The sequence below is a fragment of the Pyxicephalus adspersus genome, chromosome 2 (assembly GCF_032062135.1).
Source record: "Pyxicephalus adspersus chromosome 2, UCB_Pads_2.0, whole genome shotgun sequence".
Classification (NCBI taxonomy): domain Eukaryota; kingdom Metazoa; phylum Chordata; class Amphibia; order Anura; family Pyxicephalidae; genus Pyxicephalus; species Pyxicephalus adspersus.
The window spans coordinates 746,990-763,601 of record NC_092859.1 but is presented as its reverse complement, the minus strand read 5'-3'; the positions used below and the strand labels follow the sequence as shown (position 1 = coordinate 763,601).

At 46.3% G+C, this 16,612-nt stretch overlaps 2 protein-coding genes and 2 non-coding genes across 5 annotated transcripts; all 4 read right to left on the bottom strand.

Annotated features, from left to right (window-relative positions):
- Window positions 1-2,320: 2,320 nt before the first annotated feature.
- On the bottom strand, window positions 2,321-2,517 carry LOC140325089 (small nucleolar RNA SNORA53). The gene has a single exon (XR_011919671.1). It is a non-coding gene; the product is annotated as a small nucleolar RNA SNORA53 (small nucleolar RNA).
- A 629-nt stretch (window positions 2,518-3,146) lies between these two features.
- Window positions 3,147-3,358, bottom strand: LOC140322647 (solute carrier family 25 member 3; the record flags this gene model as incomplete). Its single annotated transcript, XM_072399202.1, is given in 1 exon segment — window positions 3,147-3,358. A coding segment is annotated over 1 exon segment (145 nt), but the record flags the coding sequence as incomplete, so codon positions are not given.
- Window positions 3,359-3,534: 176 nt separating this feature from the next.
- Window positions 3,535-3,665, bottom strand: LOC140325091 (small nucleolar RNA SNORA53). Its single transcript, XR_011919672.1, has one exon. It is a non-coding gene; the product is annotated as a small nucleolar RNA SNORA53 (small nucleolar RNA).
- Window positions 3,666-3,892: 227 nt separating this feature from the next.
- LOC140322646 (solute carrier family 25 member 3-like) lies at window positions 3,893-8,687 on the bottom strand. Of its 2 annotated transcripts, none has more exons than XM_072399200.1 (4): window positions 8,550-8,687; window positions 6,823-6,987; window positions 5,288-5,412; window positions 3,893-4,104 (listed from the first exon to the last, which is right to left on the bottom strand). In XM_072399200.1, the coding sequence occupies exons 2-4, from the start codon at window positions 6,968-6,970 to the stop codon at window positions 3,913-3,915; spliced, it is 465 nt and encodes a 154-aa protein (XP_072255301.1). In that variant the 5' UTR covers window positions 6,971-6,987; window positions 8,550-8,687; the 3' UTR covers window positions 3,893-3,912. The 2 variants fall into 2 exon arrangements, with proteins under 2 accessions (XP_072255301.1, XP_072255302.1); XM_072399201.1 differs by having other exon boundaries at window positions 6,823-6,984; window positions 8,550-8,647.
- Window positions 8,688-16,612: the final 7,925 nt, after the last annotated feature.

Sequence of the window (16,612 nt, the reverse complement as noted above, 5' to 3'; positions counted from 1 at the left end):
TCCCGTGGACTATACCTCGCGGCCTTGCAGCCAGCTTGTTCAGCGTTGCAGGCTGCGATGACCAGATGGAACGGTTCATCTTATCTTCCCAGGCTTCAAAGCGCTCCCAGCAGCGGCAGACAGCAGGGAAAGCAGCGAGCTTAACAAAGATGGTGGAAGCAGCTTCTGCACAGGTGGAGAAAACTACAAGCCCAGGTAGGGCAGATAACTCTATATTAGATTGCATTGAAATTAATACAGTTACTAAACAGGGGTAAAGTATCCATGAGTTACAACAAAGGGTCAGTGACCTTGAAGATAACTTAATGCACGTTCCCAACAGAAGCACCTAGGGGATCAGTATAATGTATTACAGGAAAAATTTGTTGATATGGAAAAGCGATCAAGGCAAAATAAAGTGAGAATTATCGGAATACCAGATTTACAGAAGCTTTGCTCACATACTATTCCAATGGCAATGGGATTTCCAATATCTATGCAAGTAGAGAAAGCCGAAAAAGTTTTTCATGAAAATTTCTGCACTTTTTGCTGCATTGGGCAGCTCCGTCATTGGGAAAAAAGGAAGTCGTATGCAAGTTTTATTTGTTGTGACGATTATTTTGTTTGTTTTATATATATTCATCTAAGGGGTAGGATAATAGCACGTCTCTTTTCCAAACAAAAATACCCTTAATAAAAAATATATGGAAGCAAGCTCGCCAAGCTTATCTATGGGATTGCATTAAATTTATCAGAAGATTTATGTTATCTTAATTCCTCTATTATTCAGAAGAAATTGCGTCAGACATTAAACGGTCTGCAAATACTAAAGCACAAGTCACTCCTGTATTACCTGAATTATATAATGATATGTATAAAACATCTTCATATTTACCCCCAGGTTGTTTAGCCCATATTAAGATGTTACCAAAAAACGGTAAAGATTTATTGGATCCGAGCTCATATCAGCCAATTTCACTTTTGAACATGGATGTGAAGGTTTTGTCTAAGATTTTGTCAGACCGATTAGCATTGCTGCTACTGAGGTTGGTAAGTCCTGCCCGGGCAGAATTTGTACCGGGCAGATCTCCTCCTTATAATGTGAGAAAGCTGCTGACCGTTTTGGAGCATTACAGGTTGTCTGGCCCCTCCTCCACGTCGGGTGCCCTATTGGCCGGAGAAGGCGTTTGATAGCATAGAGTGGTTATATACTGTGCTTCATAAATTGCCCAGTGGCTCAGGTTGTAGCCCATTAGTGGTATCCTGTACATATAATGTATGTGTATCTATAAGATTGGTGCCGGGACGTTGTAGCGTTGGGCGGATAATTTACAGGTCCTATTTGCAGGAATTTATTCAGAGGGTCTCAGGGCGTAAATTGGGTTTTATCACAGAGCCGTGACATGAGCAGCTCTTTGTTCCATCCAGCACTCTCCCAGAACTTTCTGATACACAAGGGATTTCCCATCAAGAGATTCTTTGGCCTTCAATAAAGGGAAGATGATGAAATAAATGGGAAGATGACCCTCCATGGATTACATGTACATAGCAAACATGAATCAAACCATATATACGATGGGTCACAGCCATTGTTACATGGACGCATCCCAACTTCTACCCACCAGCCTGGCCCGTCATCTGAGCACATCCTTTCCTGATCACCACTGCTCTCTGAATACCTGATGGCATCTCCGACGTGTTCAAGTGCCAGGAAACATTGGCCCAGAACCCTTTCACAAGGAAGTGGCCAGTTTACACTTTGACACCAAATGGGCAGCATGGTGGCTTAGGGGTTAGCACTCTGGCCTTTTCAGCACTAGGTTCGAATCCCAGCCAGGACACTATCTGCATGGAGTTTGCAGGTTCTCCCTGTGTCTGCGTGGGTTTCCTCCCACATACCAAAAACATGCAGTTAGGTTAATGGGCTTCACCCTAAATTGACCTTAGACTACACTAATGACTATGGTAGGGACATTATATTGTGAGCCCCTTTGAGAGACAGTTAGTGGACTATGGACTTTGTACTGCGCTGTGTAATATGATGGCGCTATATAAATACCGTGTAATAATAACATAGATCTTTATAGAGTCCTATGGAAAATAAGGAAGGAGGCAAAGAACCCAATAGTGATTCTGTCCCATTGGTTTCCTCCATTGATGGTGGCTCTGACTCATTCCGGCCAGCTTTCTAGAGGCTTGTAAACATTTATAAATACGTCACAACACATAGAATAGGATTTTACCCTAATGGAAGAGTCCGGGGATTTCTTTCTGTTAATCCATCACCAGCACAGGTCTCCGATGTTTCTGCTTTCAGATTTGGACAAAGGACCCGGGTCCAAGTGTCAGCCCTATCAGCCCTCACAGCCGTAAAATAAGCGGATCATTATATTCCTCTCACATGCCAATGACTCAAGCACCTCTGACTGTACAACCAATCAAGTTGCTGGGTGTCCCTGACCTGGAACTGCCGGGAGGATCCAGCTGAACTCAGGACGAGGAAAGACACCCACAAAGGTGGATCTAAGGGAGCATGTTTGGTATTTGTAATCAGAATCAACTTCACATTAAATGAGACATAGAAACTCTGTTATCCCCAGTTCCAAATAAAATAGATTGCCAAGTGTTTCTATATAACTGGAAATTTTGAAAAATGACCCCGACAACCGTGGACTGGACTTCATGTAGGTAGAAAGAGCCAATGATTTATTCGCCCCCTTTAGTGGGTACATCAATCCCTAATTCATGAATTGGGGCTGCCTAGAGCGAGGGTGATCAGATTTTTTTTATTTGCCCTCACTAGAGAGCGCCGCACATGGTGTGAATGTAATACAGGAAATGATCAGACCGGGGACACGTTACACAAGGCTGCTAGAGATCATTACATATCAATAGGATGTATGTCACTGTACCTCAGCCTGGGATCCTAAAAGGGGGCGCTAGGGGTTCCTTGAGCAATAAGTAGTTTGGACCTCTTATGTTATTTACCACTTACCTAATGACTATGGATATCTGTAAGGGTGACATTCTTCCCACTGGTCAACATCAAGACCTAATGACCACACCAATAATATACTATAGATACAGACATTTTTGCAGGGGATCCTAAGATCTAATGTTTCAAGGTCTCCCTCCCCTATGTTTAAGAAAGGCCAATGTAGACTTACCAATATACCCAGCAACAAATGTCACAATCAGCTGTTCACCCTTTGAACATTCACTTCGTGGCTTGGGCACCACATACTTGTAGAGAGCTTCCACTGTACGCTCGAAGCAAGCAAACTTCATCATGGTGTATGGAATCTGCCTCATCCAGAGAGGAGCCACTCCTTTATAGAATCTACAAAACACATTGCACAGTGTTATGGGCAGAGAACCCCCCACAAAGAAAGGAGATTCCTATAACAAGAACACAGACATAACCAGGCCAACAACATCAGTTACTGGCGGCCATGTTTTCCACAATAAGCCAGATTTATAAGACCTTGGTGTCCCTTTACCCTCCAACTATCGAAAAGTTCTGTCTTTCTGCAGTACAAATATAGAATCCAATCATCTGTCCGCACATCAGCCGAGTCCTATTGGTGGGAAGCGGCATGACCCGCGGCCAATAGAACAACATGGCCAATATGAAGGTATATTCCTCTCACATGCCAATGACTCAAAGGGAAGGGGGAGAGCGCGCAGCAGGGTGCCGCTCCGTCGCTCTCCCCCTCCCCTCTCCATAGAGCAGAATGGTGCTGTATGTACAGCACCATTCATGCATCTTGCAGCCCCTTGTCGTTGGAAAGGATCGTGAAAGATCCTTTCCAACGACAAAAGTTGCAGGTGTGTACGCAGCTTAACTGCTAAGCGGGTAACAGCGGACCCCACAGATGATGGTTTCACTTCAATACATAAATTCCATACACCCTCAGAACAGAACCCCCTCCCCTACTGGCTCACCTCGCCTATAAGGTTGGCATAGAATATCTTGAAGACTTCATAAAATCCAAACTTGCACAATCCCTGCATGGAATATCCAATGAATGTCGGGGCCCAGCCCTTGGCAAGGCCACGGACGCCATCTTCCTTCAGAGTGACAGAAAACCCATTGAAGATGCTCTTATACTTCTGTGGATCCACCTACAGGCAGGGAAAACACAAAATAATGACCAAACATTCTCCATATTGTATTATATATTGTATATCCTGCTTCAATTACATAACGTCTGCAGACAACCAGCTGCTAATTACTAAAACCGCCATCCAAATATTAAATGTGACTGAGTAGGATAAACATGGCCATAATAAACTTTACCATAGCCACTGAAACCACAGCAACAATTAAATTGTATTTATATAGCGCCTGCATATTTCACAGCGTTGTACAAATCTCACTGCTTTTAGCATTAGCCCTGTATAATGTTGGTGCTATACAAATCCTGTTTATTGTTATTATCCAGCCCATCTCTTGACAAATAATAATTACAATTATTATTATTATAAGATCTGCAGAAGCATTTAGTTACATATGTCCCTGGCAGAGTTATTACATAAAACTTACTACAAAGGCACCCAAAGCTCTGCTTTTTACATTAGCGATGGGTGAATGATTTAAGGTTTTATTCACTGGGCTGGCTTGCTGCATTGTTATGATATCCAATAGTGACTCATTGCTAAGATACAAAGCCATTCTATTGGCCGAAGGTATGGTACATCCCCCTGACAACCACCAGCCAATAGGAATGCTGCTAGGTGTGTACATTAGCAACATTCAGGAAGTTTGTTACAGACGGCTTTGAATATTAGTTAGAATAATCGGCACAAATGCCCAAATTCCCCCATAATTGGAGGTCACTTTTAGATATTTGTTGCTAGCAGAACAACCCATCCTGCAGTTCAATCGTCTGATCTCTAAATGGGTGGCACGGTGGCTCAGTGGTTAGCATTGCGGCCTTTGCAGCGCTGGGTTTCAGGTTTGAATCCCAGTCAGGACACTATCTGCATGGAGTTTGTAGCACTCCGACATGCCGGGACAAACCTGAATCCTGCATTTCACCAGATCCAGCGGCACCACGGCGGTGTGAGTTGTACCGCAGCTTATGATTCCACCAAAGCCACAAAGAACAAAGAATTGTGCAGATCCATAAGCACAGCTGTACTCCTCTGTTCAATCAAAGACACAGACACCGAGTATAAAACACAGATTCCCTATATATTGTACAGCGCTGTGTAATATGTTGGCGCTATATAAATCATAAAATAAATGGATCATTAAGCATTATAAAAACAATCAGTGAATATCATGCTCGGTTAGTATACCCACCTGGATACGACATTTCACCAAATCCAATGGTACAACGGCGGTGTGAGTAATACCGCAGCTCAGGATGCCACCAAAGCCGCAAAAAGCATAAAACTTTGCTGATCCGTATTCGCAGCTGTAATCTCCTGGATGGACAAACCACAACACCATGCTTTTTAGAATCACACGCATGCGTATTAAGTCGCACAAACACATTTGGGTTTTTAGTCACCGGGCGTTTAGTTTACACAGCACTCCGACATGCCGGGACAAACCTGAATCCTGCATTTCACCAGATCCAGCGGCACCACGGCGGTGTGAGTTGTACCGCAGCTTATGATTCCACCAAAGCCACAAAGAACAAAGAATTGTGCAGATCCATAAGCACAGCTGTACTCCTCTGTTCAATCAAAGACACAGACACCGAGTATAAAACACAGATTCCCTATATATTGTACAGCGCTGTGTAATATGTTGGCGCTATATAAGTCTGGTTTATTAATAATTCACATGCCAGGGACATGAGGGGGATACTGGAAACACAGCGTTCATTGATATATATGCCTTTCTATGGCGCTGACATTTGCAGTGGCGCTATGTGTGCAGGGGATTCTGCAGGCACCGGATGCTTGGCTTCAATATCCCCGGAGCTGGGAACGACATGTTAAAGAAAAGCAATGCAGCCCCCCAATGTAACCTAAACAAGGGCCCCCTCCATAGATGCCTATTCACCCCCTTACAATCTAAAACCCCTGGCCCTGAAACAAACTTCCACAGATCCCTACTTCACCCCCACCCACCCACCTATGAAACCTAAATCTCTCATTTTCAGACACACAATTACCCCCTTTCCCATATCTAACCTACCCCACTCTGCCCTTACACAGATACCTACACACCACAATCACAAGGCAACCCCCCATGTGCATCCATCTCCTTATGAATCCTTTCAGCTCCCATAGCCCCCTATGGCCCTGAGAGGAGCCCTGGACTTGTGGTTAGCAGAAGTAAAGGGGACTGCGGCCCTTGGTCTCTAGGTAAGTAGTCATCAGTGAAGGGTAGGTTACACGGAGGGGTAGGTTCAGTTATTATGCTGAGTATGCCGGATGCTTTGCTTCAATATGAGGAGCTGGTTAAAGCAAAGCAATGCAGCAGAATGCATGGAAGCTGCTAGAAGGAGTTCAATCCAGATGAAGGGAGCCTGAAGCAATGGAGGCCGAGCCCCAATTTATGTGTGGGGGGGGGGGGCTTAGTTTGCCCCTTGAAGCTTCCAGTATGTACAATCATAGGACCCCGGGGGTATCAGGTCACAGTGATAGCCAATGATACAAATGTGAGCGGACAGTGAGGTGAGTCATGTGACTACGTCTGTAAAATCTGAGCAACGTGTCCCCGGCACACAGGAGGGTCAGTGCTAGATATGCTGGTGAGGTGCAGCACTACAAGGCTCTGGCTGCAGCAATTCCGTGTCATTGTTCCGGTCACATACGTGTACTCCATGACCTTGTCATCAGAGTGTACACATTCCTGACTTCACCTCCCCCGGCGTCACTTACCATCAACAGCGGCGGCAGCAGCGAGGCGGCGGGCGGGATGCACCTGGGGAGTGTTGCTCTTCCTTAAGGTGGTGCAGTCCTGACCCAGCTGGAAGTGAGGAGCATTGAACGGGTTGACCCGGGCTAGCTGTGCAACGGTGGAGTACATGGCGGCGGCGGCTGCTGCTGTAGGGGAACAAAATATAGGAACGGTCAGAAGGGGGCGATAAGAACAATGCAAATTCTACATTTATAAATGTCAGTACCGGGCTCTGTACGGGAACTCTCTGTCCTGCACCGATTATGGGGAGGGCTAGGAGCTGTGATAGGATTAAAGGTAAGTGCACCCCCAAATCTAACCTAAACAACTGCCCCTCCATAGATGCCAATTCACCCCCCAATCTAACCCAAGCCATCCCTGCCCCCATTCTAACCTAAACAATTGCTCCTCCATAGATACCATTTCACCCCCCAATCAAACCCAAGCCATCCCTGCCCCAATCTAACCTAAGCCACCCCTCAATCTAACCTAAACAACTGCCCCTCCATAGATGCCAATTCACCCCCCAATCTAACCCAAGCCATCCCTGCCCCATTCTAACCTAAACAACTGACAAGTGTCAGCTCCTCAGTGGTAAACCCACAAATCTCTTTAAGCGGGGTGGCAGCCCCTGTATTGTGACCCAACCCATCGGTGACAATACAAAGACAGCCGGGTGAACAGTACCGGGTGCTAAAAGGGCCGGGAAGATCACTGGCTCCTCATCCTTCCCGCTATAAACACCACAAAAGTAAGGGGACATCAGTAAAAAGGACAACCAAGTGGGGAACTGGGGAGTACAGGAAGTGTCACCCCAATAATAAACCCCACCCCCTGCATGACAAGAGCCACCGTCAGCTGCACCCTCTGATTCCAACACAACCAAGGACACAGGAGAGCCGCACACCCAATGACCCCAGAGGAAGATGAGGGGAGGGTGGACAGGTCTGACCCCCAAGGACATCAATGTCATCCTATGGCAGCCTGTCAGTCCCTGGATGGGGCAGCAGGATCCCTTTATTATTAATTGGTGATCCTGACAGCAATCCACTTCCTGTGCTGTGGTGACAACGCTGGCTGTATTGCATGTATGAAGAAGCAGTGTTGTCACCCAATGACAGGTCTACAAATCCCTCCCACACTCCATCTCAGCACTGGAGGAGCTCTGTCGCTCACAAACTCAACTTCCTGCATCCAGGATTTCTGGCAGGATCAGCAGGTTATTTGCTAGTTAATAAAACTTTGAGTAGTGATGAAAAGTTTATTTCTGGGGATTATAAATCTTTCTGGGGATTCTCCATTCAAACATTAACCCTCCACCCCCATCTAGGGGCCACCAATATGGAGCTGCACGAGGGCCCCTCACTGTCCCCCAGATTCTGGTAACAGGCAGTGAGGAGGACACCTAGAGAAGGGCCCCGCCTGAGCAAAGGACAAGACCCGGGAAAGGAAGGTCACGTAACACCGGGCCGGTACAATGTTCGGTAACCCCGATCTATATCCGCCCTGTCATTGTAGTCAGAGGTCGCACCGTACTCCCCCTTCCCCCACTGTTTCCTATGGCCTGACGCTACATTTCCCGTCCGAGAGCTCTCCAAGGACAATAACGGGCCTATGCCACTATAAGACGTCCCGGCCATCATAACCCAGTAAAAAGGCCCCGTTACCGCGACCCATCCCGCCCCCCGGCACACTGAGGCCTACTCACGCTCCCCTAGAAGATGGCGCTCACTCGGCCCTCACCGGCTAACAGAGAGCGAACGTCCTCCAGACCTAATGAATTTGTCCTTCCGTGACGTCACGGCGACGCCTCCACAGCTCGTTCGGCGACATCATTGGCTCTCGCGTGTAGAGTATATAAGAACCTGGACATCGCATTGGCTGATGCCAAATAAGGGGCGTGTTTCATGTCCTATGACGCACGGGACGTTTATGCGCGCAGTACGTCAGAGTCAGCTGACCTGAGTGACTTGAGAGATGTGAGCTGTTACCAAGGTCACCGTGCCGGGGTCATCTCTGGTGTGACCTTTATATGCAGACAGAGCCCGGCCACAGTAGGGGGAAATGTCTCTATATAAATGATAGAATGACATTCTACCCCCAGGGGTATCTATGCGAGATAAATATCGCCGCCCCTCCGGGGAGCGCACTACAGGCAGAATACTGGGGTCCCCAAACCACCATAGAGCTGATGTGTAGGGGTCACAGCTTCACTGTGACAGGAAAGATCTCGGTCCTGTCACACGTCACTGGTTCAGCCAATCACACGAGGTGTTTTATATGATTGGCAGGAGGAAATGAAAGAAGAGGACAGATCCTTCCTGTCACAGCCAATGAGAGTGACCGGTGTCTGGGGACATCACAGAGACATTGTCACCCACCAACTGTGATTGGTGCTGGGGAGGGGCAGGGCCTGTTTAAGTGGACCTTAGTGGCTGGATTTGGCCTCCCCAAGGATCCTCTACATTCTGTTTGGAGGCCCAGATATAGAAAAGAGGCCCTGTGCTTTACCTCTTGCTGACCCCAAGATAGGAGGAGGGTGGGCAACTAAGGGGAAGGGGGTAAAAAACTACTACCCCCTCCACTTTATCTGCCGCCACGGTCTGGTTGGAAATGGATGAGATCTGATGTTATGAATATGATTTAAAAATAAAGATAAAGCTGTATGGTGACCCCCCCAGGGTGTAGGCTGCATGAAAAGGACCCCCAGCCTTCCCATATACACCCTCGCCATAGCTATCTGCTATTTTGTCTATTCCCCAACCAATGAGACGATGGTAAAGATTCATCTCATCTAGCCAATAACTGGCGCTATACATTCACCCATCTCTAAAAGAAGAATGCATCCATTGCTACAGAGTAACACAGCATGGATTGTCACATGGCACTGTGTGTATCAGGAAGGGATTCACCCGCAATGTCCTGGTATGGTCAGCGATTCACAGTATTTTCCCTAGAAATGATTTTTCGGCTGCCTGGGAAGAAGCTGTAGGCAGCGGTGACCCAACTTTTCAATAACCGGGTTGGGAGAACACTGTATTCACATTTGCACCAACTTGTCCCCCCATCCTCACCTATTTTTACCCTCTTTCACTTATTTGCGCTAGCTTGTATCCTCCTGCACTCACTTCTAACCCTTGCACCAGCTTATACCCGCTTACAGTCACCTGTACCCCCTGCACCCATTTGCTCCAGCTTGTACCCCCCTCCCCCTTCACCCCCTGCACTTGTACCCACTCTGTAGTAAAGGCAAGTTGTAAATATTCCTGGGTATACTCTCTATCATAAAGACAGAGTCACATGGAAGGGTGGTGGTGTCTGTATGTGAGAATTGATTTAAAAGTGAATGTGAGAAGAAATTGCAGAGGGAACAAGCAATGAGGTTGAGGCATAATGGGTGGAGGTGAATGTGGGGGTGAATAACACACAATTCATGATTGGAGTCTGCTATAGGCCCTCCAGTGCTAAGGAAGAAATAGAAAATCAACTTCTAGCACAGATAGAAAAAGCAGCAACAAGTGGAAATGTTTTAATCATGGGAGATTCCAACTACCCTGACATTGACTGGAGTAATGACAATACAGGAACAGCAAAAGGGAGGAAATTTGTGAATTTAATACAAGATAATTTTATGGTACAGTTTATAGAAGCCCCAACTAGAAATGATACTCTGCTGGACCTACCGTATTTTTTGCCGTATAAGACGCACTTTTTCTAGGGGGAATACATTTGGGGGGTCAGAAATGGAGACGGATCTGGGGGTTCTGGTAGATCATAGACTTAATAACAGCATGCAATGCCAAGCTGCAATATATAAAGCTAGTAAAGTACTTTCTTGTAATAAAAGAGGAATAGACTTTTTTTCCCTGTTGAAGCAAATTGTACCCGGGGTTTTTTTTTTTGCCTTCCTTTGGACCAACTATGTCTTATAGGGTTTTATATCTGGGATATGTTTATTTCCCTTACATAGACTTATGTCTTTTTGCAACCTAACCTACTATGTAGCTATGTAATTAGGAGCTGTGGTTTCCCACCATTCTCCTTTTCTGGCTACCACAAATTTAAGCGGTTCAGAAGCACAAAGAAGTCACACTAACACATAACTTTTATATGTACCCCAGCTATGTACATATACCACCCCATGGACAACCCTATAAACAGCCATGAAACTGTCCAACAGCCGCAGGTTGTAATTGCTGTGACCCTCCACTAGTCCTTATGTATTTTCTTCAGCTTGTGATCCTGCCCTAAGGTGAAAACATTCACCGTAATGTATCTGTAAAGGTGCAAAGTTATCAAGCTAGCAATGCAGAGCTCCTTCCCCTCTCATCATCTCCATAGCATAAAGAGGAAGGTGTGCTGTAGTCCTAACATGTTTCCTGGTAACATTTTTCAGTTTTCTGGCAGGATCAGCTGTTGTTTCATATCTGGTACATCTTATGGAATGCTCGTCATATACCAATAACCCGGTACCTTCAGTGACAAAGAACAGGCGAGTATCCGTTGTGTCTGTGTTTTATCTGTGACCTCTATGGTATTTCTTATTTTACAGCCCTGAGGTCTTGTAGCTGAACTTCTGTGACCACAAGGTGGCGTCACAATCCGTTGTTTCTTGTTACTTTGTAGCTTTTTTGCAATTTAGAAAACCTTCCAAAGGTATCGGCAGAGCCAATGCTGGATGAAGGGGTGACCATTTGGGCTATTGCCCAAGGACCCCAACCTTTTCAGGGCCCCAAATGATAAAATATTACCTTTGACATAACTTTGATATAAAATGTGATTATCAGACATGGCTTGTATGTACTAATACACGTGTTACACGTCTGCGTGCTTCCACGCCATGCACACCCCAAGGTGCTGAAATTCATTTCTGATTCTGTACTCTTCCCGCCATCTTTCCTGACAGATAGCTTCCCCTCCAGACACTGAGCTGTGGGAAGAATGTGTAGGAGGTGCCGAATGCTTAGATAAAGGTGGCCAATCAGCTTCACCGCCTGCATGAAAGAGAACCTGTCACTAAGAGACTACTGCCATTGCTGATCTCATTCTATAACTCGTTCTATAGCATGCAGATACCTTTGTGGCAAATTGTGCAGCAATTCACTGACGCCCGAGCTTATATTTATTCTGGGTCAGGGATTCATAATAGGCAGAGGATCAGAACACCAACCAGGCAAGCTATATGCTATATAACCCAGTCAGCAGTGACAGATTACATTATCTCTCTGTGACAGGTCCTCTTCAAGTTCCTGAGTGTTGTGAGTACAGGCTATAGAGGTGCTGTCAGGTAACTGAATAGGATGGCTGGGGTGATTTTTATGATATTCACAGCTGCAGAGAAAAACATTTTAGGTAGAAAGATCATTAGTGAAGCTACACCCCACCTAGCAATGCAACACCAATGAGCTCACTCAGCAACCCTCACACCCTCGCCCAGACTTTTAACAGGTTCAAAATTTTGCTTGTCCAGCCTGGAAATAACTTATCGTACCCACATGTGCAGGAGATTATATATCCAGGTGCCCAAGCATGCAAAGAATGTACTCATAGCTGTGCTTGTACAGCTTGCTGTGCATTCAGAGGAATCATTGCTGAAGAAGACCCAAGGAGTGAAACAATTTACAACAAGGAGCAAAACAATTATAGGTGTTCATCCATGTATGGTAATGAAACATTTTACTGATCTGTAGTCATTATTTGATCGTCTCCAAGGGGCATCTGTCTTCATCAAGCTTGATTTGCATCCGCAATGGCCTTCAATACCTGTGGTGGCCACTATGAGTATCTAGTTATGCCATTTGGACTTTGAAATGCCCCTGCAGTATTCCAAGATTTTATGAATGATGTCTTCAGGGACATCATTGACTACGTATGACTACGTGATCGTGTATTTGGATGATATCCTGGTATATTCTAGGAATCTATACTCTTAAAAAAAGCTTTTGCCTCTGCTCCTGCATTGGTGCGCCTGGACACTTCTCAGCCCTTTTTCATGGAGGTGGATGCCTCCTCTGTTGGCGTTGTTGCTGTGTTGTCTCAGAAGAATGCTTCCGGCAAGTTAAGGACCTTTGGGTTCTTGTCTAAGAAATTCTCTCCAGCTGAGTAAATTTATGCCATCGGAGATAGGGAGCTTCTTGCTGTCAAGCTTGCCCTTGAAGAATGATGCCATTTGCTGTAGGGAGCTCATCAACAGTATCTTCAAACTGCACAGCATTTGAACCCCTGTCAAGCCCGCTGGGCTCTGTTTTTATCAAGGTTCAATTTTGTACTCGCCTATTGACCTGGTCTGAAAAATGTAAAGGCAGACGCCCTTTCTCGTTCTTTCGAGAAGGAAAATCCTGAAGTGGAACCAGCCTTCATCATACACCGGCTTAACTCGTGCCCACGGCCCAAGTCCAGCTGCTTCCAGTTCCACCAGGAAAGACCCTTGTTCAAAAAATCTGGCGTCCATTGGTCCTTTGATGGAGACATGCTTCTAAATTTGCTGGGCATCACAGGCAACGAAGGAGCTTTGAACTGATTAGCCGTAGGTACTGGTGTCCGGATCTGAGGCAAAATGTGATGGACTTTGTGGCCACATGTACCGAATGTGCCCGACACAAGATGCCATGAAAGCTTTCCTCAGGCCTGTTAATTCTACTTCCCACTTCAGAATAAACCCTTGTCACACATCCCTATGAACTTTGTAACCGACTTCCCATTTTCCAATGGTTTCCCTACTATTTGGGTTGTGGTTGATCGGTTCTCCAAAATGTCCCATTTCGTTCCTCTACCAGGTCTCCAGTCTGCCTCGACCTTGGCGAAGATCCTCTTCAAAGATATTGTTCACTTACACGGCTTGCCTTCCCACATAGTGTCCGATCACGGTGCACAATTCACTTCCCGCTTCTGGAGGGCCCTTTTTCGCCATCTAAAAATCCTCGTCAGCCTATCACCCTCAGACCAATGGACAAACTGAAAGAATTAATCAGGCACTGGAACAATACTTGCACATTTATACCAACTCCCAGCTGGATGACTGGTCGGAACTCCTGCCATGGCTGAACTTGCCCACAACAATCGCGTCAGCTAAGCCACGGGTCTGTCTCTTTTTTTTTATTGTTTCCAGTCTTCATCCCCGGATTCCTGCCCCTGTCCCTTTCATGTCAGACGTTCCTGCTGCTGCCGCTGTTCACTTCCAGCAGGTTTGGAAAAAAGCCCAAGAGGCCTTGCTAAATTCCTCTGCACGCTACAAAGGATGGGCTGACAAGAAGAGAGCTCCGGCTCCCCATTTGTCCCCGGTGACAAGGTTTGGCTTTCCATCAAGCATATTCGCTTGTGACTGCCCTCTCTCAAATTTACACCTTGCTTCATCGGTCCGTTTCCTGTCTTGTCCCAGGTCAACCCTGTCACTTACAAGTTGAAACTGCCTCCATCCCTTGAGATCCATAACGAATTTCATGTTTCCCTGCTTAAACCTGTTGTTCCTATTAGATTCTGTGAGAAATCCCTCCTGGCCCTGTTTCTGCTGCATCGGAGGAATAGTACTAGGTTGAACAAATCTTTGATTCCTGGCTTGTCCGAGGTTGTCTACGGTACCTGGTTCACTGGAAGGGCTATGGTCCAGAGGAACGTTCCTGGGTCGCTCCAAAGGATCTCCATGCCTGCCGCCTACTCAAGGAATTCCATGCCAGGTTTCCTAACAATCCTGGGTGGGCATGGGGGAGCGGGGGCCCTAGGAGGGGAGGTACTGTCACAGATCTCCGCAGGTCCAGGTCATCAGTGCCTCCTTCTTGTTCACCCTCCTTGTAGTCACCTGCTGCCAGCACCATCTCTGCCTTTACATACTTCCTGCTGGCAAACATCTGAATAACACCTGAGATTATCTCAGCAACAGCACTCCCTCTGCTGGTGGGTTTGATGTCTGCGGCTCACTTAATCCACGCCCATTACCTGACATTCCCTTCCTAAGACAGTGACCTGGCAACAGGAAGTTCCCTAAACAAAGAGTTCCTTTGGCTCTGTATCCAGGTTCCTGTTTTTTCTTTCTCCTGTTCCAGATTTTTCCTGTACTGACCCGGGCTTGTTCCCTGATTACTCTTGTTCGCTGCCTGCCCTGACCTCTTGCCTGTTTCCTGACCAACCTTGTTCGCTGCCTGCCCTGACTTTTTGGCTTGTCTGACTTCTCTCTTGGATTTCCATTTTGCACTACATTTTGGTTTCAGCTTGTTAGCAGTCACCTGCCTTGGCGGGCACGGGGGCCACAACCTGGCAGAAGCTTGCCACACAACATCCTCACCTCTAGAGGCTCTGGAGAAGACCAAGCTACTGATGACACAGTGGGTCCACCACTTGGCCTTGTGGAGCCGTGACAACAGGGCTTTTCACATATGGGAAATTAAGGGTTAGTGCGTGGTGGGTGATTTAATCAAGCCGGATTTTTCTGTAATATTGCCCCCACAATTTTTAAAAAAGGAGTATGCCCCGCCAGAATGGGCAGTACACCCCATATATGTTGCACAGATACATCAATATGAAAAATCTATAGTTGCCGACTACTTAGGTACATTTAAACTAAATATGTTTGATAGCCTGCTTTTTTTTTACCAGTGCTATCAGAAAATAGTCTCTGGACCAGCCTTGGCTATTTAGCTAGCTCACACATTGCACTAAGTTTTCGTGCAACAAGTCTTCACTAGGGCCGAGCCCCTAGCTCTGTAAGCTAGTTCCTGTACACCTGTTGCTTAATTCAGTGTTTCCTCTGTCCAGCTCCTGTGTTACCCCTCGTTGTCCAGTCTGTTGGTTTCCAGCCAACATCCCTGTGCTGTTCCTGTCAGTCTGTGGATATCCCTGTGTCACCTGTTGCTTGCATTGTCTCCTGTGTTCCCTGTGTCTGCAGTGGCCCCTGTGTCACTGTAGTCTGTCTCCTGGATCCCTGGCTATTGACCCCTGGCGTGTGACCTGACCTCTCTTGCTTGCTGCCTGCCTCAACCTGGGCTTTGCTTGGTGATCTTTCTGCAGCGTAATATCCTCACCATCAGAGGCTCTGGAGAAGACCTGGTTGCTGCCTAGACTCTGCGCCTTGGCCCTTCTCAGGGCTCACAGCACTACTGTCCAAGCCATAGCGCCCCCTAATGGTCCTGTCTCTCCGTGCGTGACACATAGCTCAAATCATTTTGTTTTACGTCTTTGGAAGACCCCAATATAAAACAGTGGGTCATTTTCCATGTTCAGATGCGGTGGAGAAAATACTGTCCTGGTATATTTTGGTCTGTAAATGTATGACCAATGAAAATTGGAGGGAATTGGAGGGAAATTTTTAAATTGATGCATAGGGCATACAAAGTTTTTTTTTATCTAAGGTCCCAAGGGGATTTGCCTCAAGTGATAAGATGTCACAAATGCAAGGACCATAAGCTATCTCTAAAACACCATTTGTGGACTTGCCCACCAATTCTCTTGTATTTGCAATGTGTTATTGGATAAATTGAAAAGATTACAGGTATCACTGTCCCTCGTGATCCATTTTTATTTATTTGTGGGAATTGGGATGACACTGTGGCTGCAGACTTAAGTAGTGGGCTAGAAGATGGGCCAGTATATGTTTGCTGGCAGCCAGAAGAGCTATTATGGCATTGTGGTATACACTCACCCCACATGTCTGAAATTATAATTGCCTTGTTACAAATTCTATACAGAGAGATGTTGGAAGCTGAACAAGATGATGATATTGGGGTCACTCGTTTCTTGATCAAGTGGTATGCTGTTATTGATAAAGCATTGGCAGCCTCC